This window comes from Pan troglodytes, chromosome 11 (assembly GCF_028858775.2).
Source record: "Pan troglodytes isolate AG18354 chromosome 11, NHGRI_mPanTro3-v2.0_pri, whole genome shotgun sequence".
Taxonomy (NCBI): domain Eukaryota; kingdom Metazoa; phylum Chordata; class Mammalia; order Primates; family Hominidae; genus Pan; species Pan troglodytes.
Window position 1 is genome coordinate 65145193 of NC_072409.2, and position 26764 is coordinate 65171956.

General features: G+C 39.3%; 1 protein-coding gene across 1 annotated transcript in view; it reads left to right on the plus strand.

The window, feature by feature from the left end:
• Window positions 1–26239, plus strand: part of RORB (RAR related orphan receptor B) — a 188749-nt gene extending 162510 nt beyond the window's left edge. The window contains exons 5-10 of the mRNA XM_001144112.7: window positions 975–1096; window positions 2841–2973; window positions 5857–5964; window positions 8162–8272; window positions 12152–12264; window positions 25854–26239. Of these exons, the coding sequence (XP_001144112.3) occupies window positions 975–1096; window positions 2841–2973; window positions 5857–5964; window positions 8162–8272; window positions 12152–12264; window positions 25854–26009 (743 nt within the window). The 3' untranslated portion in view covers window positions 26010–26239. The remainder of the gene's footprint in view (window positions 1–974; window positions 1097–2840; window positions 2974–5856; window positions 5965–8161; window positions 8273–12151; window positions 12265–25853) is intronic.
• Window positions 26240–26764: the final 525 nt, after the last annotated feature.

Here is a 26764-nt window from a genome sequence, read left to right on the forward strand (position 1 = left end):
CACACCTGGCTAATTTTTTGTGTTTTTTTTTTAGTAGAGATGGGGTTTCACCGTGCTAGCCGGGATGGTCTTGATCTCCCACAGCAGGCTTTTTTTAAGGAGAGCTCTTATGTCTGTTTCTATTGCTCAACTTTCATGTCTCCAAATCCAAAATGATTGGTATTTAAGATACAACGTGAAATACAACTCGATTGGGATAAACTGCCCAAAATTGTGTTTGCTACTAATTTTTGTGAATATAATAATTTAATCATTTTTAAACTTTTTAAAAGAAAAAGGTTATTATATAAAAAATTAAAAAGGAGAATATAATGGTCCCTATGACCCAATTCCAATCATTATCAACTCATAAGCCAATATTGTATTGTGTACACCACCTCTCCTATTATGTAAGATATTCACATTGCCCCAAAGTCAAATCTACAAAAATAATATTATCAGAAAATTTAATTTCTTTCCTTGTCTCTGCATTCTGTTCCCTATTTCCTCTATACATAGCCTTTCTTTTAGTTTATTGTTTAATGCTTCCTTTAAAAAAAATAAGCAAATAAATTTATATTTTAATGCCCCCTTTCTGAGATAAACAATAGGGTTCTAGTGATTTTCAAAACATTTTAAAGTATTTGGAGTACAAGTGTTAAGACTGTTAGTTGACTTTCAAGCCAAAAAGCAAGAAATATAATAATTTTATATCTTTTTTATAAATAAATACCTTTGAATGGTTTCCAACTTGTAAAACCCCTAAGTTGTGATCAAAAGACCTGGGGGAAAGCAATAAATTTTGATTAAAATACTGAAAATTGAAAAAACGCAATAAAGAGTTTGTCTGAAGATTTTAAGATAGATAGCAATGTTAAAGACACTTTAATACAATAGGAGTATCTCCAAAAGGCATTCTTATAGTAAACACATTAAAAGCTAATGTGCAGAGTGATTTTATTCACAAACCTTTGAACTGATATCTTTTCTCACAGACCGAATTGCACAGAACATCATTAAGTCCCATTTGGAGACATGTCAATACACCATGGAAGAGCTGCACCAGCTGGCGTGGCAGACCCACACCTACGAAGAAATTAAAGCGTATCAAAGCAAGGTACTCTGGGAAACCATGAGAAAGTTTTTCTGTGATTACCCTATTGCTGTGTTGCTCAAGCTCAGCACTATTGGCATGTTGCGCTGGGCAATTCTTTTCTGTAAGGGCATCCTGCAAATCGTTCGATACTTACCAGCATCCCTGGCCCTACCCACTAGATGTGCCATCGCCCTTACACACACTTGTGACAACCAGAAATGTCTCCAGATACTGCCAACTGTTTCCAAGGAGGCAAAACTACCCTGATTGAAAAACCACTGCCCTATTTGAGTGACTACAGAGACTGTGCCTTCATCAAATGATTTTAGGACATCTCTTGCTGACTTCTTGGGTGGAGGCAAGGAGCAGGAGCAATGTAATAATCACAGCAGTTGTAATCGTCACAAACTTACACAACAAATATATGGAACAAGGCTTTCTAAAGTTTTTTCTTGCCCTACATGTTAAAAAGAATCCAAAAAACAGGACAACTCATCCCATATTTTCATTATTACACTGTGTTATTTCTTTGGGTTTGTTGAAGAAGTTTTTAAGAGGAATTTGTTGTTGTTTTTCAGCATTTACATTACATTACTTTGGGATAGAGATCCCCAAATACAAAATCCACCAGTAGATGGAACTTTAATAAAATATATAAATGTGTGTATATCTAAATAAATGTTTACAATATGCTGATTTTTCTCCACCAGAACAACTAAATCTTAGTACTTTTATATAAATAGGGAAACAAAGGCATTGTGTCGCTAGGGTCACTAAAAATTAGAATTAACACACATAGATTTCTGTTTCTCATTTCAAAAAATAAACTGAGGACTAAAAAATATTTGGGTGATTCTACTGAACTTAGGAGAATGATTTGATTTGATGTAATGCCTTTTTCCTCGGAATTCTTTTTTCCTTTTTTTTTTTTTTTTTTTTTTTTTTTTGAGACGGAGTCTCACTCTGTCACCCATGCTGGAGTGCAGTGGCGCAATCTCGGCTCACTGCAAGCTCCGCCTCCCAGGTTCACGCCATTCTCCTGCCTCAGCCTCCCGAGTAGCTGGGACTACAGGCGCCCCCCACCACGCTCAGCTAATTTTTTGTATTTTTAGTAGAGACAGGGTTTCACCGTGTTAGCCAGGATGGTCTCGATCTCCTGACCTTGTGATCCGCCTGCCTCGGCCTCCCAAAGTGCTGGGATTACAGGCGTGAGCCACCACGCCCGGCCTCGGAATTCTTTTTAAACCAGAAAACACTCTCCATGGGTCTGGGAAAAAGACACAACATAAAAATACTACAAATTTAGTGCCCATCAGATACCCATGAAAATGATGTCATGGAAGCCTGTGAATGAAATCACTATCCCTCAGTGCAAAGCTTTGTTTTTTATATTAATAGTATGTGAAGATAGATTTGTTATTTTCTTTACAAACTCAGACTTCGTTTAGGTGAGAAGGAGGAAAAGGAGGAAAAATAGTAAAGAAAATAACAAAGCTATCCTTACGTACTATAAACAATGTTGCTATTATTTTAGCCTCAGTACTTCGATCATTTTGGCCTATTGAGGTCCAAACAGGTCAAAATATTATCTTAGGGAAAAAAAATAAAAGTAGTGCCCTCCTCTTTTAAAGGAATCATATAAATTCCTTCCTTGGGCCCCAAGTGACAGACAAGCACCAGTAAGGCAAAACCAGAGGCAACAGTGTTCTGTTGACTCTCCGTAAGTCGTTTGCCCTATTTACATTCTGTGTCTTCTCTCCTGAAGTCCAGGGAAGCACTGTGGCAACAATGTGCCATCCAGATCACTCACGCCATCCAATACGTGGTGGAGTTTGCAAAGCGGATAACAGGCTTCATGGAGCTCTGTCAAAATGATCAAATTCTACTTCTGAAGTCAGGTAAGCAAGAAGATTCATGGGAGGCCTATTTCAGATAAGGATGTGGTCAGCCCTTAGCACTGTGTTGATTCTAGAAAATCCTCCTTCCGATATGCAGCTCGTTTCTACCACCCACATTGTCAGCCAACTCCCAAAGGAAACTCTCAGTAATAAAAATGCCCTGATACTCATTCAGTTCCCCTTTGAAGTCAAATACAATTTTGCTTATTGAAAGTGGAGCTATTAATTGCGGAGGTTGAAATACCCAGCTTGACAGGCAGTGCAAGTAATTAGCGTGTCAAGGTGGCTGAATTGCTGAGCCGGCGCTAAAACGTACTCCTTGCCTTCTGTGAAAGGAAAAAAAAAAAAAATACAGGCTAGCTGAGTTCTGCCTCTGTGGTCATTTCCAATCATTTTAATGAGGATAGCCTGCAGCCAGTATACACCAGGAGAAACTCCACGGTACTCTAATCTTTCCCTACCCTTCCCTAATACACTGTCTGACACACACAATTGCTACAGTGGCTGCGGAAGTAGCTCAAGAAAGTCTGCATATGACTGACTTTGCAGATGTTATTACCAAACAGGAAAAAGAAATTATTTGTCTTTCTTGGACCCCTTTGAAAATAGAAAATAAGAACCATGATGGTGTTTATGCAAATTTTCGTGGTCCTGGGCCATGATAATAATAATAACATACTCATATGTAAAATAACATACATATGTGTTTATGTTTCCCTATGACATCTCAAGTAATCTTGTGAGATCCATATTATTATTTCCATCTTACAGAGGAGGAGGAAAAGATTCAGAGAAGTGAAGAGCTACGTTCAATATTACAAAACCAGTACACGGCAAAGTTGGCATTTGAACTTGGGCCAAATATAACTGTTATTCTAAGATCCCTTCTTTACCAAATGACGCAAGTTGATGGAAACCTTGACTGAAGTGTCAACTTGATGTACCAGTCATCTAAACCACTGCAAAATTTAACTAAAACAACAAGAATTATTTCTTTCGCTCTCAAAGCTACAATTTGGGCAGGGCTCAGTGGGAATGACCTTATCTCTGCTCCATGTGGTATTCACTGAGTCAGTTCAGCTGAGGGCAAAGGAATCCACTTTCAAATTGGCTCATTCACACAGCTGATGAGTTGTGCTAGTCGACAGCCTGGAACTGGGCTGGGGGCCTCAGTTCCTCTCCATGTGAGACCCTTCAAAGACTGCTTGGACTTGCTCAAGGCTCCAAAAGCTAGCACCCCAAGAGAACACTAGGGTGTTCTCTAGGTTCCAAAAGCTAGCACCCCAAGAGAACAAGGCAGAAATGCATAGATTTTTCTAACTTAGCTTCAGAAAACACATATTGTTATTTCCATTATATACCATCAGTCATGAAGGCCCACCCAGATTCAAAGATAGGAGACATGGATTCTACTACTTGATAGGGGAGTGGTAAGGTCCTAGAAAACATATGGGATGGAAGATATTTTTTCTGACCTTCTTTGAAAAGTGAAATCTGCCACACTTGATATGTGACCTTGAGCTAAACTCTCTAGATAGCCGTTTCCTCATTTGTAAAATAAAGAGATGGACTAGAAACAATGAATTCCAAATTTGGAATTGCATCATCAACAACAAAGGAGATTATTGACAGTTCAGAGACATGGGCACCATGAGTCCCATGGAATCCAAATCTCCTGGAGGGGAACCCAGTTCATTGTATCTCTAACTAAGACTCAGATATAACCAATCCATGGGCTGACATTTGGGAACCACTGAACCATATAATCTTTAACATTGCTACCTGGTGTAAAAATGTTGACTCTAGTCAAAAAGGTAGGGTACTTAATATTTTCAAGCCTCATGTAACTCCTCCATAAAATAGGGCTAATAAAGTCACCTGAAATAGTTATTGTAAGGAGCAAAGATAAAAAATGAATGTAAGAGGCCAAAGAAAGTTCCTTCCATTGTGTAGATACTCAATAAATGGTACCCATCTACTGTTTGTATCAGAAAAGCATTCCTTCAATTAATATTTGCAAATCCTCCCCATGTATAAGCCTCTATGCTAGGTGACATATCAAAGACAAGCAGAGAGAAATCAGCAAACATGTATACAGCAAAGGAAATAAAACAGAGACATAAAGATAAAGTGTTGGCATAAGACAGGTACCAAAGTTGTAGGCTAATCACCAGTATGATGCTCTCATGCAAATCTGTGGCTGCTGAGTCTGGCTGTTAACTTCAACTGCACTATGGGGCAAAAGCCCATTTCTCCAAAACATGGGAAGCTATGCAGCAGTATTTCCTCAGGATGTTAATAATGCTCAAAGGGAAAAACAATGGTAGTAAACAAATTCATTCAATAAATATTTGCTTAGCACCTACTATGTGCCAGAAACTTTTCTTGGTCCTGGAGATGCAAGAGTGAATACAATAATCATGGCTGCCTATCACTGCAGACAAAATTTCTGCCCTCATTTCCTCAATTGTGAATTCAAGAATCAAAACTAGCTTTAATATTAGTGGAAAAATAGAGAAAAATGTATTTTCAAAAAGTAATGTCCAGCTTAGCCACCTGTAAAATATATTTTCTCCTTAATTCCTCATATAAGTATCAAGAAAACTTTATTTCTAATATATTAAGTTGGTGCAAATATATTAGGTTTTTGCCATTACTTTCAATGGCAAAAACTGCAATTATTTTGGCACCAACCTAATAGTTATTTTAGGGGAAGGAACTTAAGGGATTTCTGTATGTGTGTGCCTGTGTGTGTGTGTATGTGTCTCTCTGTGTGTTTTAAAGTGCTTGAAAGTCTCTTACCTATATGCAGTAATAATTTCTTTATTATTGGATATATATGTATATTTTTATTTTATTTTTATTTTTATTTTTTACTCACAGGTTGCTTGGAAGTGGTTTTAGTGAGAATGTGCCGTGCCTTCAACCCATTAAACAACACTGTTCTGTTTGAAGGAAAATATGGAGGAATGCAAATGTTCAAAGCCTTAGGTAAGTTTCCCTTTGATGAGGACACAATTTTATTAGCCACCATCAGTTTCTCCACTTAGATTGAAATTGGTTTAAATGAAATGCCTTGATTCTTTGATGTGAACCAGTATCTCATTATTCGATAAGCGATGGACCAGGTGAGCTTCTAATTCAGGCAAGCCTCTCCTGATCTTGTAACTGTGGCCTCCAATACAGAAGAAAGAGAGAACTGAGGACCCTCCTGAGAACAACCCTATTGAGACATCGTTCATTCAGAAATAAATGGAGGCCCAGCGTGGTGGCTCATGCGTATAATCCTAGAACTTTGGGAGGCCAAGGGGCGCAGATCACTTGAGCCCCAGAATTCAAGACCAGCATGGGCAACATGGCCAAACCCCATCCCTACAAAAAATACAAAAATTAGCTGGGCATCGCCAGGTGCGGTGGCTCATGCCTGTAATCCCAGCACTTTGGGAGGCTGAGGCAGGTGGATCTCTTGAGGTCAGGAGTTCTAGACCAGCCTGGGCAACATGGTGAAAGCCAGTCTCTTGCAAAAATACAAAAATTAGCCACACATGGTGGCTCATGCCTGTAATCCCAGCTACTCAGGAGGCTGGGGCAAGAGAATCGCTTGAACGTGGGAGGTGGAGGTTGCAGTGAGCTGAGATCGTTCCACTACGCTCCAGCTTGGGCAACAGAGCAAGACTCCATCTCAAATAAATAAAATAAATAAATAAAATTAGCTGGGCATGGTGACACACACCTGTAGTCCCAGCTACTTGGGAGGCTGAGGCAGGAAGATTGCTTGAACCTAGGAGATTGAGGCTACAGTGAGTCATCTTCACACCACTGCACTACAGCCTGGGTGACAAAGCGAGACCCAGTTAAAAAAAAAAAAAGAAAGAAATAAGAAATAACCGGAGACTGATGCTAAAAGAGTAAAAGAGCTGGGCTGAATTATAGATCATTCTTTGTGAAATCAGCTTTTTTTTTTCAACTTTATTGTATATTGCATAGACCCCTGGTCATCCATGGGGGTGACCTCTTACGTTTCTTATGTCGATTTATCATCATGAGTTAAGATACTTAATTAAATGAGGAGCTCCTCTACTTGTTTCTCACCCACAGAAGTTAATTCACAAAGTTCTGGGAGCACAGAGTTCATGTCAACCTGTCCACAGTGATCCCAGACCATTTCTGTGGGAAGGCACTAACAGAGTCAGTCTTTGTTTGGAAGTGTTATATATCATCACATCCAGTCATCAGTGCATGGCATGGTAGGAAGAACATTAGCAAAGATGGGCTGATGCCAGGAAAGGTTTTAACGATTGATAGTGCCATTTGTTCCATATCCTGCCCATGGACACCAAAGAAGGCCACTGCCCTTTCACCTCTTGTGCTGTTAGTTGATATGGCAGCCAACAACAAGTCCATCGGGGCTGGCAATGTTTCCCTTCTACAGTTGATACACATCCATGTCATCTCTAAGGCTAGATTTTCAAGAAAGGAGGAAAAGCCTTGGCAAGCAACCTCAGTATATTTCCAGCTTCATCAAATAAACATTCACCAGGGATCAGTGTAGAGATGCAACATTATTTTGCCAAAATACGCAACAGCTAAGCAACTGACCTGTGAGTCATTCATTAGAAGGTAATAATAAATAAACTCTAGCTCCTCAGTGAAATTTCCAAGGAAATTGTGAAACTGAAGTGTATCTCATCTCTGTTCCATATGATATTTCTAACGTCTCAGTTTAAAAGTCCAGAATACCCTACATTGCTAGCTTCAAGTGCTACGAAGACTGACAATCCTCAGCCCCTGTATGTAATGTTTTAGGTTTTCTATGAATACTATCTCTATTGTAAAGGATCCCCAAATCACTTATTTTATATTCTTTAATGTGAAATCATTTCAAATTTATAAGGATGTAATCATATTATGGATTGCCAGACAGATGTGACACCGCTCACACACCAAGTCTACTTGCTTGCCATTGGTAGGTAATGTTAACTTGGATTGCCTGGCCAAGATGTTGCCCAATTTTCTCATTCTTTGATTAGTATCAAATCACTTTTTATAATTAGAAACTTAAAAAAATATCTTTTCTAGAAGTCTAGTATGCACCTCCTTGGATAGCTTATTGATTATGAGATTTTTCTTACTCTTGCCCCATTTCAAGTTCAAGTATTTTTATTCCATTTTTCTTCTTCCTTTATAGGTTCTGATGACCTAGTGAATGAAGCATTTGACTTTGCAAAGAATTTGTGTTCCTTGCAGCTGACCGAGGAGGAGATCGCTTTGTTCTCATCTGCTGTTCTGATATCTCCAGGTAGGGCAGTCTCAGTTCTCTTACCTTTTTTAAAAACTTGTTTTACTATTTTTAACACTGATGACACCTGCCTAAGCCAAAGTGTTCAGGAGAAACTTTAACAGAACTATATTTTCTTTACCAAGTTTATGATATTTTTGGACAGTGAAAAAGGAAGTAGCCTCAAGTTTATAAAAATGACCAATTTTGGCCCGAAAGCAAGAGTAGAGCATAGGTTAGGGGTTATTCCAGATTCAGATAAGCAGAATCATTCCTTAGCAAATAAAGGAAGACAAATAGTGGCCTGAGTTACAGCCAAGTTCTATTTTGACTTTAAGAATAAAGTACATAGAAAATAAATGTCCAGTTGGATGAGACACAGTAGAAATGTACCTAAATGAAAGCTCCAGAATGGGGACCTACATAAGTAAAAGGAACACTTTCTACCTCTTGTGTTGGCATCTTTGCCCAAATTCATGTTGAGGTGCTCACTTCAGACAAATGCTGGTGCCTATTTTCTTAGCAATACATTTGACCTTGAACAATGCAGAGGTCAGAGCATTAACTCCCTGCATGCAGTCAAAAATCTGCATGTAACTTCTGACTCCGAAAAATTTCACTACCAATAGCTTACTGTTGACCGGAAGCCTCGCTGATCACATAAACAGTCGATTGACACATACTTTGCATGTTAAATGTATTGTATACTGTATTCTTACAGTAAAGTAAGCTAGAGAAAAGAAAATGGTACTAAGAAAATTATAAGCAAGAGGAAACAGATTTCCTGTTCATTAAGTGGAAGTGGATCATCATAAAGGTCTTCATCATGGTCGTCTTCGTGCTGAGTAGGCTGAGGAGAAGGAGGAAGAGGAGGGTTTGGTCTCGCAGTCCCAGGGTGGCAGAAACAGAAGGAAAATCTTCATATAACTTGACCTACACAGTTCAAACCCATGTTGTAGAAGGGTCACCTGTATCAGGAGTTTTTAAAAGGAGGTGAGGACAGCAGAGGGGAAAATGATTCATACTGAAGACTGCCCGGTAGAAGAGGAAAAACTTCAGACATGGAGGTGGACATTCTGGTACCAGCTCTGTGACCAAGTATCTGTGTGATAGTAAACATTTGACCCCTCAGAGCCCTAGTTTCCTCATCTATAAAATAAGAGGGATGGACTCCATAATAACTAAGACCTCTACTAGCTCTAAAATGCACTGAAATGCCAAGTTCTTAAAGAATTCAAGGTGTGGCAATATTTATGGATCAACTAGAACTGTAGTGAGTAAAATATTTTTTAAAAGTATATACTAGGCCTGGCATGGTGGCTCACGCCTGTAATCCCAACACTTCAGGAGGCCGAGGCCAGCGGATCACCTGAGGTCAGGAGTTTGAGAGCAGCCTGGCTAACATGGTGAAACCCCATCTCTACCAAAAATACAAAAACTAGCTGGGTATGGTGGCAGATGCCTGTAATTCCAGCTGCTTGGGAAGCTGAGGCAGGAGAATCACTTGAACCCAGGAGGCAGAGGTTGCAGTGAGCCGAGATTGTGCCATTGCACTCCAGCCTGGGCAACAAGACCGAAACTCTGTCTCAAAAAAAAAAAAAAAGTACATGCCAACTTAAAATATAATAATAAATAATATAATCATAATAATATAACAACAATAATATAGTAATAAATACATGAGTCTCTAACCAGAATGAGAATTCAGTTACTTCCTCAGCTGTTGTTTGGTTACATTTTGGGTTAAGGGATAACAGCATTACTGACAGGTCTCTACAGAAAGAAAAGCAAATTCCTGCCTAATTTTTAAGATCAAGAGACTAATTTCTTCTGTTACCCATTTATCTGTAGAGACCAGATCTCTTTTCTTACATATGCTCTACTATATTTTTCAATGAAACTGGAAGAAATTAATCTTACCTGTGATGTAAGGTAACATGTTATAATTTTAGCATGTCATCGTAACTGTATTTTCCAATAACACCAATGTCTACAGTTTTTATCTGTTAGGCTTTATTATTCCTAATATGATCCTTGATGATCTTATCAGGATATTTTTAATTTGCTACTGTTTTTTATTTAACCACTTTATCAAAAATGGAAATTAGTTATCACATAGAGTGTTTTTACTAACAGTTTCTTTTATGGCTCTGTCTAAAATCAAGCTGTTCCTCTAGGCCTTTTTTTTTTTTTAAACCCTAGAAAGTTTCCCAGGCTTGGAAGCACAAAGATAGATGGAAGAAGTGACAAGAATACTTTTCTCTGTTAGCAGCCACATGCCAAATAATTTTCCTTCTACCATTTTCTCATTGCATTTGATTATTTCCATTGAGAATAGTTCAATAGAAAACTAAACCTAAGCTGGTGAATCTATGGATGAGGGAGATGGTTTTCCTCTAGTTCTTGCTTGCTCCAAGGAAGCGTTAGAAAGAGTCACTTTTCTCTTTGGGTATATTTGTGGCAAGTCAGTAAATTTTAAGCAGCAAATATTTAAGACATGAAATATTAAATGTATTAAATATGAATGATCTATGAAAATGATCACCCCAGAAGAAAAGCTAGCCTCTTCCTTCTGAACTAGAAATCAGCTGAGCTGTTTGGCCTTTTTCTAGAAAAAAAACATACTATCATCATTAAATTCTTGAGAAGTTTGGAAGCATGCAATTTGTTTTACTCTACCTAGTGGGGACTCTTCCAGTGCTGCTAGCAGACTCACACTGAGAGGCTTCACAAACTCCAAATACCTCATTTGCCACCCTGGCTTAGTGCCATATTCAAAAAGATTTCCAGCCTATGTAGGCTCCATCTCCTGCCAGACAGCCCCCTATTCTTTCTCCAGGGTCCTGACATAAGAGCCACTGTTTATTCAGCTTCAAACAGCTTAGGGAAGGGAGAGGGAGGGGAACTTAATGTATTCTGATTGACAATTGTCACTGAAAGCTTTTGTACTCACTTACGTAAGGTTTTGCTTAACTGTTGGCTAGACTTGTCTTCATCCTGTCTAGGATTACAGAATTGAGTTTCTCACCTGACCTGAACTGTGTTCAGGAAGATCATGTTCGAGTTCTTTTCCATGAGTATTTGTTCGGCATTTGAAGATTTGGGGTGTCTCTTCCATAAAGGTCCAACCTAAGGCATTGATGCTGGGCTGAATTTTGTCACCATGGTGTATAAATCTTCTAGGAAGGAAGGAAGGAGAGAGTGAAGGAGTGGGGATGGAGGGAAGGAAAGAAGTGTGGGAGGGTGGGAGGAAGGGAGAAAAAGAGAGAGGAAGAAAGGAGGGAAGGAAGAAAAGAAGGGAGAGAGGGTCTGAGGGAGGGAGAAACAGATGAAGAGAGGGAGGAAGGAGAGGAGGGATTATCCTATTCACCATTTAAGAATTCAATATAGGAAAATAGAACTTAGAAGTGAATTTTTGAAACTGATTTATGTTTATGCTATATAAATTCTAACATAGCTTCAGCTTTATATCTGATGAGAGAATAAGCTGAGAAAAGGAAAAGGGATCCTGAACACCAAAAATATTCCTGTGATTTTCTTCACTTCTATAATTCTTCTTCACAAATCGCTCACTTCTACTTTGAAAGAAAACCTAAGCATATGTCCAAAGCAAAGAGTGAGAGATGTAAATTGTCACAGACAATAAGAAACAAAGCAGCAGATTATCTGAACCATTGTGTCCTTTCCTCCAAAGTGATTTCCCGCGTCATAATATTGCGCATTCCTGGCATCACGGTATTGCCTATGAAATACTTATGTTTTATGTAAATAATGACATGTCTTCAGAAGCAACTTAGAACTAAATAATATGAAGTGGGTCTGAAGCTTGGCACTTATGTATGTGGGTGAAGCAAAACAAAGTTGATGTTCCCTCCACTTATCCACTCTTTCTTTCATCAGACCGAGCCTGGCTTATAGAACCAAGGAAAGTCCAGAAGCTTCAGGAAAAAATTTATTTTGCACTTCAACATGTGATTCAGAAGAATCACCTGGATGATGAGACCTTGGCAAAGGTAGGTCCACAGATCACAGAGCCACCACCACCAAAAGAGAGCACAGTGAGCAAAAAGGCCTGCTTATAAATCAAGGGAAATTTCTCAGCAGCAACAATTTCTGAAAGTTACCAAAGACTGCATAAATTGTGAGGTATGCAATTTAAAAGAGAGGCTAGTGAATTGTAATAGATTGCAAGAAGGGCTTTCTTATAGAGGGATGATATTGACAGATCTGAATCCAAGCTTCAGGAGGACAAATCAACGAAACCAAGGGTGTTTCATCAGAAGAACAAGCACTCGAAGCAAGGAAACAAGTCTTCAAAATTCATATGTGAAGAAAGAGAGGGCTTTGTGCCAGTTCAGGAGCCAGGTCTGGGACAAAGTTAAAAGTAGGCAGATTTTTATTCAAAATAAGAAAGAACAATCAAATGATGAGAATTGTTGTACGGGGGGTGGACTACTGTGTAAAGCAGTGAGCTCTGTGTCATAGGTCATGTTCTAGTAGATACTACCTAGTCACTTCTCAGGTATGTTATAAATGACATTCCTACTCAGAGGGCAAGATTAGACTGATGACTTGTAAATTTCCCTTCAACGCTGATCTCTTCGTGCAAGACTTGCCCTGAGGTTCTTTCAAAATGGGGAAGTTTCCCTGGAGCAAAATCCATGCAACATGCCACCAATTTCTTGATTCAGCTTAATTAAGAATGATCTTTAATAAGAGTACTGAAAAAAAGTGTTTACCAAAGTAAAATAATCACAAAAGGAAAAAGTAATTCTCAATGATTGATATTCAGCATTATTTTATATCTTAAAGTAGCTTTGATTTCTCAAGAACTGAAATTTTTGGGCAGCCAGAATTATCGTAGATTTTATTGTAGATTTTAAAGTATCTTTGATTTCTTAAGAACCAGAATATTTTAGAGGGTAAGAAATTAAGAAATTGAGCTTATTCTTGGTTAAAGATCATAGGAATCCTACTCTTTATATTTTTATCATTAAAACCTTCCCACTCTGCCCTTGAAGTTCTTTGTTTTAAAAAGGGGGATGGTAAAGACTCTATTTGGAGACACCATCAGATTTTACTTTGCACATACAGAGTACTGCTATAAAAAACCTCCATGAGTTAAATATGCTGCTTCATTATGGTAACATTTTGTTAAAATTAACGCATCACTAGCAAGAACATTTCTACATTATAGAGCAATAGTTCTCTTTCACGTAACTTTTCATTTATTAGGTGATCAAGGACAAATCACCTACTCTCTGCACCTGTATTCTCCTAGTCAATAGCGAACTTCAACATGCTTTCAGATTCACTGGGCAGAAAAGACAATAATGTAAATATATGCATGCGTCTCTATAGTTGCTTGGTAGCGTATATGCATAAATACATCTTGTTAATTAATGTGGAGGGATGTTGTCTGCATTTGGGATCTCCTGAAGACTTTTGTCCCCATATTTACCATCCTAAAATTAGTCTTGAAAAAACACAAAGTTGGATGAAAATTCTCACTATTCTGCTTGCTTGGGAGGATTGTCCGCTTGTATGAAAACCATGGTCTCATCATCTATAAAATGAAGATTACAATTTCTTCTCCTGTGCAGATGTGTTGTGAGGTTCAAATGAGATTCTAACACGTTGTGAAATGGTGATTATTACTCCCCTAGGAGGGTAAAATGTTTATGCTTGCACCACTTTCTACCTCCCACTGTCCTGGTTATGATTTGAGGTATGTGAGGTAGGAAGAAGACAGAAATTGAAGAACGAAAGATATTTGAAGGCAAGAAAGAAAATTATGTCAACTGTAGATCAGATTAACTTCCCTTTCTCCATCTTTACTTGGAAAAGTACATAATTCAGTTCTTTTCTTATAGACAAGTAATGTTGCAAAACTGAGACAGCATTAGAAGAGGATTACTTCTTGGATAAAATTGGCTGGAACCAGGTGACAAAGCATTGCTTCTATAGGCCACAGGCAGATGTTGGGTTTTTGTGTGGCCCCTTTCTTGTAATAGTTATCATTTTAACAAGATGTTATCTGAACTAATGCAAACTGACCATGAAATTGAATGAGAACTGAATTTTCATTTATCGCAGCTCTGATCTCTGTGACTTCAGATTAAGTCGCTCCATTTGTCTAAGTCTCACATTTGTCCATTATCAAATGCTGGAGGGTTAGGAATATGGAGTGAGCCCCGTTAGCTCCTGACTGCTTTAACACTCCGGACAAATGTGCCATCACTGTCTAGGATGCCCTCTCATCAAATTCCCCAAAAGGAATATTTTATTTAAATGTGAGAGAAACTGTTTCATCCCATCACAGATTCTTCTTATCTTTGCAGAAAGGCTCCTTATGCCATCGTAGTCATGGAGCTCTTCTGCCTTCCACAATACCTCTAAAACAGTGAGGGCCGTTCTTAATATTTGTTATTCGTAGACCCCTTGGGGACTCCAGTGAATGTTGTGAAACCTGTCTCTAAAAAAATGCACATGTACCCGAAATGTTGTGTTGAAGTCCAGGGGCTACGGTGAAATCGCCAGTAGGTAGAGGATACCTCTGCCTTCTGTGTCGTGTGCAAAAGATTATTTCTACCGCTGACCTGTTCAACTCTGAATAGGTGTTAACAGACATCAGGTTAGAGGTACAGGGCTCATACACAGTCACTGAACTTCATCTTGCAAGGGCAAACTCCAACACACTTTCTACATGCCTGCTTCCTGAAATTAAAGTTCAGGTAGCAGTGCCTTCTACTTTGGGCCAAACTTTAACCTTAGAAGGTTTGAAAATTTGGGGATTATGTATCCTAACATTAACTAGAAGATTTCAATCCCCATGTGTTAACCTGTGTTGTGGTTTGGGGAGAGGAGAGAGTTGGTTAAGGGGAAAAAAAAACCCTATTAAAGAATCTAGTTTCTTCTCCTTATCAGCATAATTATGATACATAGCATATTTATAATAAACCATCAAAGCCACTTGCTAGTTGAGTGTCCCTGGACATGTGACTTTAACTCTCTGTGCCTCCGTTTCCTCATTTGTACCATGTGACTAAAGATATACCAATATATGGCTAACTAAATGAGATAAAATATAAGTAAGCTGCCCAGTCCATAATAGGTAATATGTAAGTGCTGTTGCTGTGTTGTAGCTGTTGTTGTTGACAGAAAAAAAAATTATTTCAGCAGAGACATTTTTATCTAAGAGATGGCGTATTTGAGCTAATCACTGATAGATGAAAACTGTTTCAAAAGATGGAAGTTGGGAGGTTGGAGAAGTGCAGGATGGCATTCCAAGTGATGGGGGCAATGGCATGGAGGTAGGAAAGCATAAGGTATATTCAGGCTATAAATAATAGTTAGATTTGGCTGGATCCTGGATTTGAGAAGCCAGGAAATGAGATAACACTGGTCACTTTCACTAAAGCTCATGAAAAAAAAAAATACATACATATATATATATAAAATAAATATACATATATATTTTTAAGCCCCATATGACTAGAGGAGGCAGCCCATCTGTTCTCTGGGCTTCACTTTTCTTGTCTGGGAAATGAGTAGGTTGGACTGCATGGTCTTTAAGGTCTCTTTAGTATTATCTTGTTTGACTCCGTAAAGAGAAAAACAAAGGTTCCTCCTGACATCTTGTGTTGCCTTCCAACGTCCAGTCCAGTGTGATTGTTTTAAGTACTCTTTGGATATTTTACTGTTATAAAAAGTGAAGAAAAAGACTGATTTTGCCAAGTCTTATGGATCCAAATTAGTACTCATTGCACTATGGTCATTTAGTTGAGGACGATACTCCAGCTTCAAAGCTGCAAAGCATACAGTGTGTGCAAATCCCAGGTTCAGAGGTCAGCGTGCCCGTCAGGCTTCCAGGAGGAGCTCCATGACTTGTGCTTTGGATGCTGCCATGACTCACTTTAGGAGGTTTACTTCCTCAGTGAAGACAGCTGTGGGGATTAGGAACCTGTGATGCTCTTTCCCCACTCAGTTGAGAACAGCAGGACCACTGCCGAGGTTAGAGAGAGGGTGAGAGATAGGGCAGCAAATGTTTGAACTGTAAAGACTGTTGCTCTTCCATTCTAGGGCTTTCTCTATTAAAGGCACTGAGTCTGCCATTCTTGTTGCCCTGACCAGAGGTGCAGAGGGTAGAGGATAAGGAAGGCCGGTCCAACTGGGGCCAAGCTGTGGCAGTGTGCTCACGGCCAAGGCCAAAGCTTGGATCTGTAGTGTCTTGCTCACATCTTGTCCTCAGATGCATGGGGTCCAGCCCTTTCCCAAATGCAGCCTGCAGGTCAGGCCCATAGCTGGAACCTTGCTTAATGTTGGCCTTCCCCAGTCTAGCCCCTCCTTTTGTGCCTCCTGGTTAATTAGAGTCATGAAATATTGTTAGATAGCATATTTATTTTTCCCAGCACTCCTGAAAATAGATACAACACTCCTGGAGGTGTGTTCTTGCCCAAAGCTGTATTGAGAAGTTTGAAAATAGCTAACTCTATAACAACACATATATCCAACAGGAAGCCATAGAGAACTGCTGATATCCCTCAGAGGCAAAGCCCACTCAGCTCACCATATGCAGGCTTAGAGAGAATGTTGCTTTTTATTTTCTCACAACTAACACTCAGCGAGTACCATGCCTTCAATTCACTTCTGAAAACATGTTCAAGTGCTTGTGCCTCACCATGTTCTTTACATGCAAGCTTTCCAGGAATCATGGGCCACACCACACCTCTGGGTGGTTTTAGGCCCATCGCTCTATGCTGATAAATCCTTTCTAATTCTCCTAGGATGTAGAGGAGTCTATAGTTACTTTGCTGAAGTTCACAATCTCCCTCTCTCTTTCTTCCTATTTCTGGCTGGCCAGAAAGTTATAACCTGTCCCCGCGGGGCTCTCTCTTTTCCCGTTATTCTTCCTAAGCTCCTGCTAACCATGTAGATGTCCTAACCACACACCTGCATCCACAAGGAATTAGTGTAGTCTAAGGTTATGTCACGTTAATGAAAATGCAATGGGAATCTGAGGGTAGCCATGGAAAGAGAATATCCTGACTTAGAAGAATGACTGAAGCCTGTGCTGACTTTGAACTTTGAAGTTCATCTCCTCAGATCGTTTGGTTGATTCACTGTCATTGCCACGTGGGCCACAGAGGAGACAGATCCTCTCTCACACAGCTGAGTCCCAGAGTAAACACTAGGCATTTCTCTGGATCCCCCACAGACCGCTAAGAAGCCAGACTTCTCAAAAAGACATAATCCATACAGGCTACGACATAGAGAGAGTAGATTGATCTAACTCCGGATGATCAAGTGTAAAAAGTCCAGCTTTCCCCATCACACACCCATCCCATTCCAATAAGGCTCAGGAAGACGAGAAAGGGAGGCGTTCCTTTCATTTCCTGACTTCTGACCTACTATACCGTGGCCAGCACTACTTTGGGCATCTACGGTACAAGATTCTCCTTCTTAAGGCTTTAGACTTATATATACTTATTTCAAAGAGTTAGGATTTAAAACAGAATGGAAAATATCTCATTAATTCTTTTTATGATTATATGTTGAAATAATAATATTTTAGGTACTTTGAGTTATATAAAATAGATTATAAAATTAATTGCACCTGTTCTTTCTTTTAACTTTGTGTAATGTGGCTGCTACAAAGTTTTAGGTTAGATCTGTAGTCCACATTATATTTTTAGTGGACATGGCTGATCTAGAATCTCTGAGGTTCAGACGAGAGGGAGATTCACCTCCCCTGCCTACTCCAGACACATTCTCTTGCTTCTGTCATTCTGTCTGAGCAAAATCTTCTTATCCAGGTTGGGAACCTGAGCATTACCTTCAGCTTTCAGGTGAGACACTATCTAGAGTATGCAGCCTTCACTTTGCAGGATATAATGATAATGTGCTGTATTAGTACAACATCATAACCACAGCTTTCATACTGCAAAAGAAACATTCACGTGGAAATAGGGCGAAGTAGGAAGAGTTTCTAAAATTCATTTTTATCATTTTTGTTCACTCAATAAATACTTACTACAGGTCAAATATGCAAGATAAATAAACATAGATGAGATACAAGTTCACATGCTGTGGAGGAAAAAATCAAGTGCCTCACTGACTACAATGAAAAGAAATACATGATCAGAATCACAATGACAGATAAAAAGAATGGCGAAAGTTGAAAAGGATTGAGCATTTACTATGGGCCAGGCACTGTGCTGATAGATTCTAAATAGATTGACATTTAATTCTCAAAACTATACTCTCATTAGTTGAAACTTCAAGTGATTACATATCTTGCCTAACGTTAAGCAGCTTCTAAGTGGGAGAGCCAGAATTTGAACCCAGTTAAGCCAACTCCAGCACCTGAACTCTTAATGTAAGGCAGCTACTCCTAAATGTTTGAGAGGCCCAGAAAATGTCTCTTTCCAGCTCAGATCTCTGCAACTTCCCAGGGAGAATTGCAGTAAGTTGGGCCAGGAAAGGTACATGCCAACAGATTCACTAACTTCTTAATTCCTATGCTTGTTTCTAGCATAAAGATGACAAAACTGTATCATCAATATGAGAGAGAAGCATGTCTTTCTATTATAACAATAATGAATTACTAAAAAAAAATTTAAAAAGCTTAAAAGATAGAAGGCTTAAACAACCCTATTTTGCATGTTAATAATTGAAATTGTACTTGAAAGAAATCATTTCTGGTCACATTGGTAGTGCATTATTATTCAGATTTAGGAAAAACAGTCATGTTGATTTGTAGATGGAGTCTATGGACCAAACACTGATTGAGAGATCAAAGGAAACTGCAAAAGGTCATTTATGGTTTTTTTATTGCTTTCTTATTGAGATCAAAATAGACTTCACTATGATTAATAATGGGATGGGCCAGGCGCTATGGCTCACGCCTGTAATCCCAGCATTTGGGAGGCCGAGGTGGGTGGATTACCTAAGGTCAGTTCAAGACCAGCCTGGCCAACACAGTGAAACCCCATCTTTATCAGAAATACAAAAATTGTCCCGGCATGGTGGCAGGTGCCTGTAATCCCAGCTACTCAGGAGGCTAAGGCAGGAGAATCGCTTGAACCGAGGAAGCAGAGATGGCAGTGAGCCGAGATCACACCACTGAACTCCAGCCTGGGAGACAGAACAAGACTCCGTCTCAAAAACAAAAACAAAAACAAAAAAACAAAACAAAACAAACAAACAAACAAAAAAAACCTGGGTGTTATATTAGAATTCCTAGCAGGTGGGACTAGAGATTTGGGTTCACTTTCATCTTAAATAGCACAGTCTGACTAATCAGCACTTGAGGAGCCCCTACCCAGATGATGTGACTCATGGTCTTAGTCTCCCTATTTTCATTTCTATTTGGTCAGGACTTTGTTTTATACTTTAAAATGTCTATACTTTTTAAAAGTATAACATACATAGGGAAAAGTTCCCAAGTCATAAGTATGTACTTCACTGAATTATCACAAAGTTAGCATACCCGTGTGACCACTGCTGAGGTAAAACTGGCATCCCCAAAGCTTCCCTCAGGCTTCCTCCTAACAGTAAATATACTTTAAACTAATGCAAGAATAGGCAAAATTATAGAAAACAGTTCAACAGATCCCCCAAGTTTTTAAATTTCAAATCTGGACTGAAGAAACACAGCTCTCTCCTGGGATAGTTTTCTGCTTGAACCTGCATTTATTATGAATAGGTACTACGTGCCAGGTGCAAGGAGACAATTGTGAATAACACATGGCAGGTTTCGTTGAGGAACTCCACTGAGAAGCTAGATTATTTCAATGTATTTTAACTGTTTATGGTTTGCTGGCATATACTATAGGTAAAACATCCAGAAATTCCAAGGGTTGTCCATCAGATTAATGGTCTGTAAATGAGAAGAAGGGTTTTGATATTACTCCTCATTCATCAAATTGCAAGTTGATGTATTCATTAAGACTCTTTGGCCTGTAATCCCAGCACTTTGGGAGGCTGAGGCAGGCGGATCAGATCATGAGGTCAAGAGGTCAAGACCATACTGGCCAACATGGTGAAATCCCATCTCTACTAAAAATACAAAAAAATTAACTTGGCATGGTGGTGCGCATCTGTAGTCCCAGCTACTCGGGAAGCTGAGGCAGGAGAATTGCTTGAACCCGGGAGGTGGAAGTTGCAGTGAGCCGAAATCATACCACTGCATTTCAGCCTGTCAACAGAGCGAGACTGTGTCTCTAAATAAATAAATAAATAAATAAGTACTCTTTGGTTACAAGTAAGAGGAACCACCTCCAACCAGGTTAAGCAAAAGTATAAAAAATAAAAATAAAACAAATAATGAAGCAATATCTCATAGAACTCAAGGTTAAAAATGCAGCCATCAATCAGGAAAGTACTGGAACTACGAATTGGGAAGCCTTCCGAATTCTTCATCTTACACACTTATGTCCCTGTAGGTATCTACTTCATTCTTCTCCCTCTCTGAGTACCAGTTTTCTGTGCTTCCCTGGTCCACATGATGAAATATGGCTAGCTCTTGGCTCCTTAGGTTACTGGTAGTTTCTGCTACAATTAAAAAGCAACTTGCTGACTCTCGGTCTGGTTTCCTATTCCAGCCCCAGCTGAGTCAATTGTCCACTTCCATTTTGGTCAGCCATGCCCAGGGTAGAAAGTACAGGCACTGCCACACGGATACTAAGGATGGGGTCAGGATGGTGGGGGCAGGGCTTATGACCCAGAAAGATGTCTCAAGTTTAATGTTATAATTCGAATCCAACTAGGTTTGACTCAACAGAAACCAAAAACAAAAAAAAAAAAAGAAAAAAAGAAAAGGAAATCAAATGGACATGTGAAATTGATGGGTTCAGCTTCACTTTATGTGCCCTGTTTTCATTCGTGCTCCTGAAGCTTCTTCCAATTTGATCAAACCATTGCTGGCTTCCTGCTTTAGGTTGGAGGGCATCTTGATGGCCTGGAAGCCCACATGAACAAGATCACTAGTTTTACCCTCTGCATGTTCCATTTTTCTAACATCAAATGTACCAGTTATAAAATTGTGAATTTTCTCATAAAACCGCCCTCCGGAGAGAAGCATAGGATTATTATCTCTTCTCAAACAGCTGCTTTTTCTTCTTGTAGACCCCTGTAGGTATAAGCTAAAGCTCCGTTCTCATAAGAAATGCTTGTCATAAGAAAGAAATGAGTGTGAAAATGCCTTTTGATAGATCCTCTGTCTACTTCTGCTATGGGGATTATTTAAACATGAAGGAATTTCACGATGATTTAAAATTGACTACCCCCTCCATCTCCAAGTGCTTCTGGATCACTTCCCCAGCTGTTTAAAAAGTTGTTGAGCTATTAACTGCTGTGGAGGCTGCTCTGAGCTCCCTTTGAAATGGGGGTCCCCTGGCTGCAGTACATAATATTAATGAGCAATAAGTGATTGCCTGCTGCTCTCTACACCAGGCCCTTCTGGGCTCTGACAAGTGCTGCTGCCGCCTCCACATGGCCTCCTGGCCCACCATGCCTCCAGAGTGATGGATGCCCCTATCGGCACTTCTGTTTCCACAGCCGACTGGGTGTCTTGCAGTCAGCCTATTCCAAGAGCATGGACGCCGGGAGAGCTCTTTGCCTTCTCTGTGCTGTTTGCTGAAGCGATCTGAGTGCTCTTTAACAGAAAGCAATTCTCACCATCCAGCCCATTCTATAGATGAGCAACAGGAACTAGATCCAAATCGCATAAAAGAAGGCAGAACTGGGTCCTGAACCAGACTCTTAAATCCCAGTTTTTTTCCCAGGAAAAGAGGAAGAGTCCATATTAACATTCCAAAACCAGACACGTAATTAAATATTTCCAGGGCAAATGAGCAACTATAAAATGGTTTCAGTCATCCTCTTATACATTTCATGTCCCACACCACCCTGTCACTAAAGGAGCAGAAAAATGCTTCAAGAATTGTTGTACATAGGATTCTACGTTGTGAGTCACAGTTAGTAAAATAAGCAACTTACTTGAATTGCTATAAGAAAATGAAAAATCAATATGATTTTGCTTTTTCATTTCAATAAATGTCAATGGCTGACTTTGCCATGCATTAACTTTTGGTTAATGACTCCACTTTTGGAGCTTGGTTGAGAGCTAAGCTGGCTTCCTGCCTTCCATGTCCTTCGACTGAAAAGCATGGCCTTGACTCTTTCTCTCCTGAAAGGAAGAGAGATATCTCAGACTGTGGGAGTGGAAGCATGACAGCTACCACATAGATCACCACTGTGTGTCAAGCACCACTGTAAAAAAATTTTTGTTGCCTCACTTAATCCTCACAACCTCCCTCTGAGGCAGGGACTGTTATAATCGTCATCTGACAGATAAGAATGCTGTGAGGTTGTTCCCCTTCCTGTGTCCATGTGTTCACCGGGGCCTGTTTTGGGGTGGGGGGAGGGGGGAGGGATAGCATTTGGAGATATACCTAATGTTAAATGATGAGTTACTGGGTGCAGCACACCAACATGGCACATGTATACATATGTAACTAAACTACACGTTGTGCACATGTACCCTAAAACTTAAAGTATAATAAAAAAAAAAGAAAAAGAAAACTGAGAGGTTAAGTGACTTGTCCGAGATCACATAGCTGTAAAGGACAGAAATAGGATTCAAACCCAAGCAGCCCAACTCCAAAGTCCATGTTCTTTATCAACAGACTAATACTCTCTATGTAGTATTTGTGTGTCACAGGGAACTCAGGAATTTCATTACTTGACCCCCACCAAACTAATAGCTCTAAGCACATGGAACCTTTCCTCTCTAGATGTGAGAACTTCCATGTCTGCCTCCCGAAAAGCAGCTAATTCTACACTTAATTCACAGGACTGTTTCAAATTCAATGTATAATTTACTTTTTAAAAAAAATTTTTAAGAGACAAAGTCTTGCTATGTTGGCCAGGCTGGTCTCGAACACCTGGCTTCAAGCGATCCTCTTGCCTCAGCCTCTAGAGTAGTTGGGATTACAGATCTGAGCCACTGTGCCTGGCTCAACTTTTCAATTCTGAAAGCCAGTTGTAAATTTATAAAATGTGAACCTCTGAAGCAGTGTTTTTCAAAGTCGATCCCCTGAACCCACTGCATCAGTGTCTGCAGGGAATGTTTGTTTCAAACATGGAGTCTGAGCTTCACCCAAACTCACTGAAACTGAACCCTCCAGGAGTAGGTCCCAGTAATCTGCATTTTTAAGAAGCACCCCAGCCACTCTTATCGACAAGATTGACAATAATTATAGAGTTGCATCTGGAAGTTTCAAGAGCTCTGCACATCATCAATTCAACTGCAGATGATTGTAGAAAGCGTTCAAAGCCACTCTGCATTCAACAGCTATTTCAGGGAGAATTACAATGTGCAAGAACTGTTCCTAAATTGTTGTAGTCTCCTTCTGTGTGAGCCAGCTGGTTAAGAGAGTTTGAATAATTTCCCAAGCGACTCCAGTTAAGTGGACACTTGAACACTCTGTACCTATGAAAATATAGAAAAGACACAGTTTTCCACCCTGGACCTAAAGTGAGTCTTTCAGAATGGGACTCTGAATCATCTTTCTTTTTTGCTTAAAACCCTCTCAGAGAACATAACGTGAACTATGAGGGCTTACATAATCTGGCCATGCACACCTCTCTGGCGTTACCTCACCCACTGCTCCAGCTACCCTGAACTGCCTTCAGTTCTTCCAGAGTGCAAAGCGCTACAGCATCTTTGCACATGGTCCTAGGGCATGTTATGTACCCTCTGCCCCAGCACCTAATTAGGTCTCTCACTCTTCCATCAGAGCTCAGCTTCAATGTCACTTTCTCAGGACAGCCATCCCAGGCCTGCCACAAGTCAGGGCATCTTCTTACCTCCCATTTTTCCTCCCGCTATTCTTCTTTGGCACTCACCACAGTTTTTCAGTCTGCTTTTGACTGTGTGGTAAACTTATTTCATCAGTCTCATCAAGTAGACTACAAACAAGAGTCATAATGTTTTGTGCATTCTGGTGTTTAGCCAAGTGCCTGCTACATACTAGGCATGCAATTCCTTGTGGTGCATCAAGAATGAAAAAAAAATTAATAATGTTGGAGGTAAAGTTTTGATTCTCAGTCTAAAATTTAGCATCCATTCTATCGACAAAGATTCCGCATTTTTCATTTCTATCTCTCTTTAAATAGCAGTGGAGATGGTTAAGATTGGAAAGTCTGAACTCTAAACTTCTTTACACGTTCTAGATCCCTTTACTGAATATGCCAACAGCTCGAATCCTGATGCTATTTTTAAATTGCTTGTAGTATGGTTATATAGTCATTAGTTGTTAAAAGGAAAGTTAATGAAAGAGTGGAAGTTTCTGATTTTGAAAAACCACAAGGCAACTAATTATCTATTTCCTCTTTTATTTCAAAGGCTGAAATGGATTCTTGTTATTGAATAGGGTAGGGAACATGATGAGCCTAACTGGCGATGAGATAGGTTTTGTTTAACTGTATTTTTCATCAATTTCAAGTGTGTCTTTAGTCAGCCATATGAGCTATCATGCCTATCTTTTATAAGAGTGTTCCTCTATACAAGAACATATCTCTCACAATAATTTAATCACAGTGACTTTTGTTTAAGCTAATTTTGACACAAAAATGATGGATTCGAAGTGTTCCTAAACTATAAGTATGTTAAAAGCTGGAATTGTTCATCTCCTAAGACCCATACGGCATTTAAATTATTATAAAACACTGTCTTCTGGGTATCTTAACTCAAAAAATTACATCTTACATGATACATATATCAAAACCTAACAATTGTAAGTGGATATCCTTCCACTCATTTTTAGAACACCTTCCTAAGGAAGCTAAGTGCCAGTGACCTCTCAAATTCTCTATGTGTTTCATATTATGCATTACAGTGGAAACGGATTAGAGAGCCACTCTACCAGTGGGTTAGTGAGCTTGATAGCCAAGCAGTCCAGATCATTATAGATTGCACCTCATACAGTTTGGTTGTATATCCCTAAATATTGTCACCTTCCAAAGCTAAAAATCTAATATTCATGCCACAAAAATCTATGGGAAATTATGGGTAATAACAGTGTTCACTAACAATTACACTTCACATCTCCAGTGTTGTTAACACTTTTGTAGGAATTTCCTCCCTCAGTCCACACAACAACCCAATGAAGTAGGTACTGTTAGGAAGCCCATTTTATGAATGAGAAAACTGAGACATAGACAAAGTCACAGCTACACCATTACTAAGCTCTTTTGGAACTCAGGTAGCCCAACTACAGAGCACCCACTTGTAACTATTAAACTAGAAAACCTCTCATATATACTTATTTAAGAGCGATGAATCAGGGATCTTGGTCCTGCTTGCTTTCTTTCTCTTTATTTTTCCTTTAGGAGATGGTGTCCGGGGGGGCGGGGGTGGGTACGTTTTATTTTGTTTTGTTGTAAGAGAAAAGCTGAAAGTGCGCCTTCTTTCTTTCTGAACATCTTTTTCCAAAGCCTTTTACCTTCATCTGGGGCCAGAAAGGACACTGGTTCCACAGACAGAGCACTAATGAGCTTCCCTCTCTATCTCCCTCTCTGTCTCTCTGTTCTGCAGTTAATAGCCAAGATACCAACCATCACAGCAGTTTGCAACTTGCACGGGGAGAAGCTGCAGGTATTTAAGCAATCTCATCCAGAGATAGTGAATACACTGTTTCCTCCGTTATACAAGGAGCTCTTTAATCCTGACTGTGCCACCGGCTGCAAATGAAGGGGACAAGAGAACTGTCTCATAGTCATGGAATGCATCACCATTAAGACAAAAGCAATGTGTTCATGAAGACTTAAGAAAAATGTCACTACTGCAACATTAGGAATGTCCTGCACTTAATAGAATTATTTTTCACCGCTACAGTTTGAAGAATGTAAATATGCACCTGAGTGGGGCTCTTTTATTTGTTTGTTTGTTTTTGAAATGACCATAAATATACAAATATAGGACACTGGGTGTTATCCTTTTTTTAATTTTATTCGGGTATGTTTTGGGAGACAACTGTTTATAGAATTTTATTGTAGATATATACAAGAAAAGAGCGGTACTTTACATGATTACTTTTCCTGTTGATTGTTCAAATATAATTTAAGAAAATTCCACTTAATAGGCTTACCTATTTCTATGTTTTTAGGTAGTTGATGCATGTGTAAATTTGTAGCTGTCTTGGAAAGTACTGTGCATGTATGTAATAAGTATATAATATGTGAGAATATTATATATGACTATTACTTATACATGCACATGCACTGTGGCTTAAATACCATACCTACTAGCAACGGAGGTTCAGTCAGGCTCTCTTCTATGATTTACCTTCTGTGTTATATGTTACCTTTATGTTAGACAATCAGGATTTTGTTTTCCCAGCCAGAGTTTTCATCTATAGTCAATGGCAGGATGGTACCAACTCAGAGTTAAGTCTACAAAGGAATAAACATAATGTGTGGCCTCTATATACAAACTCTGTTTCTGTC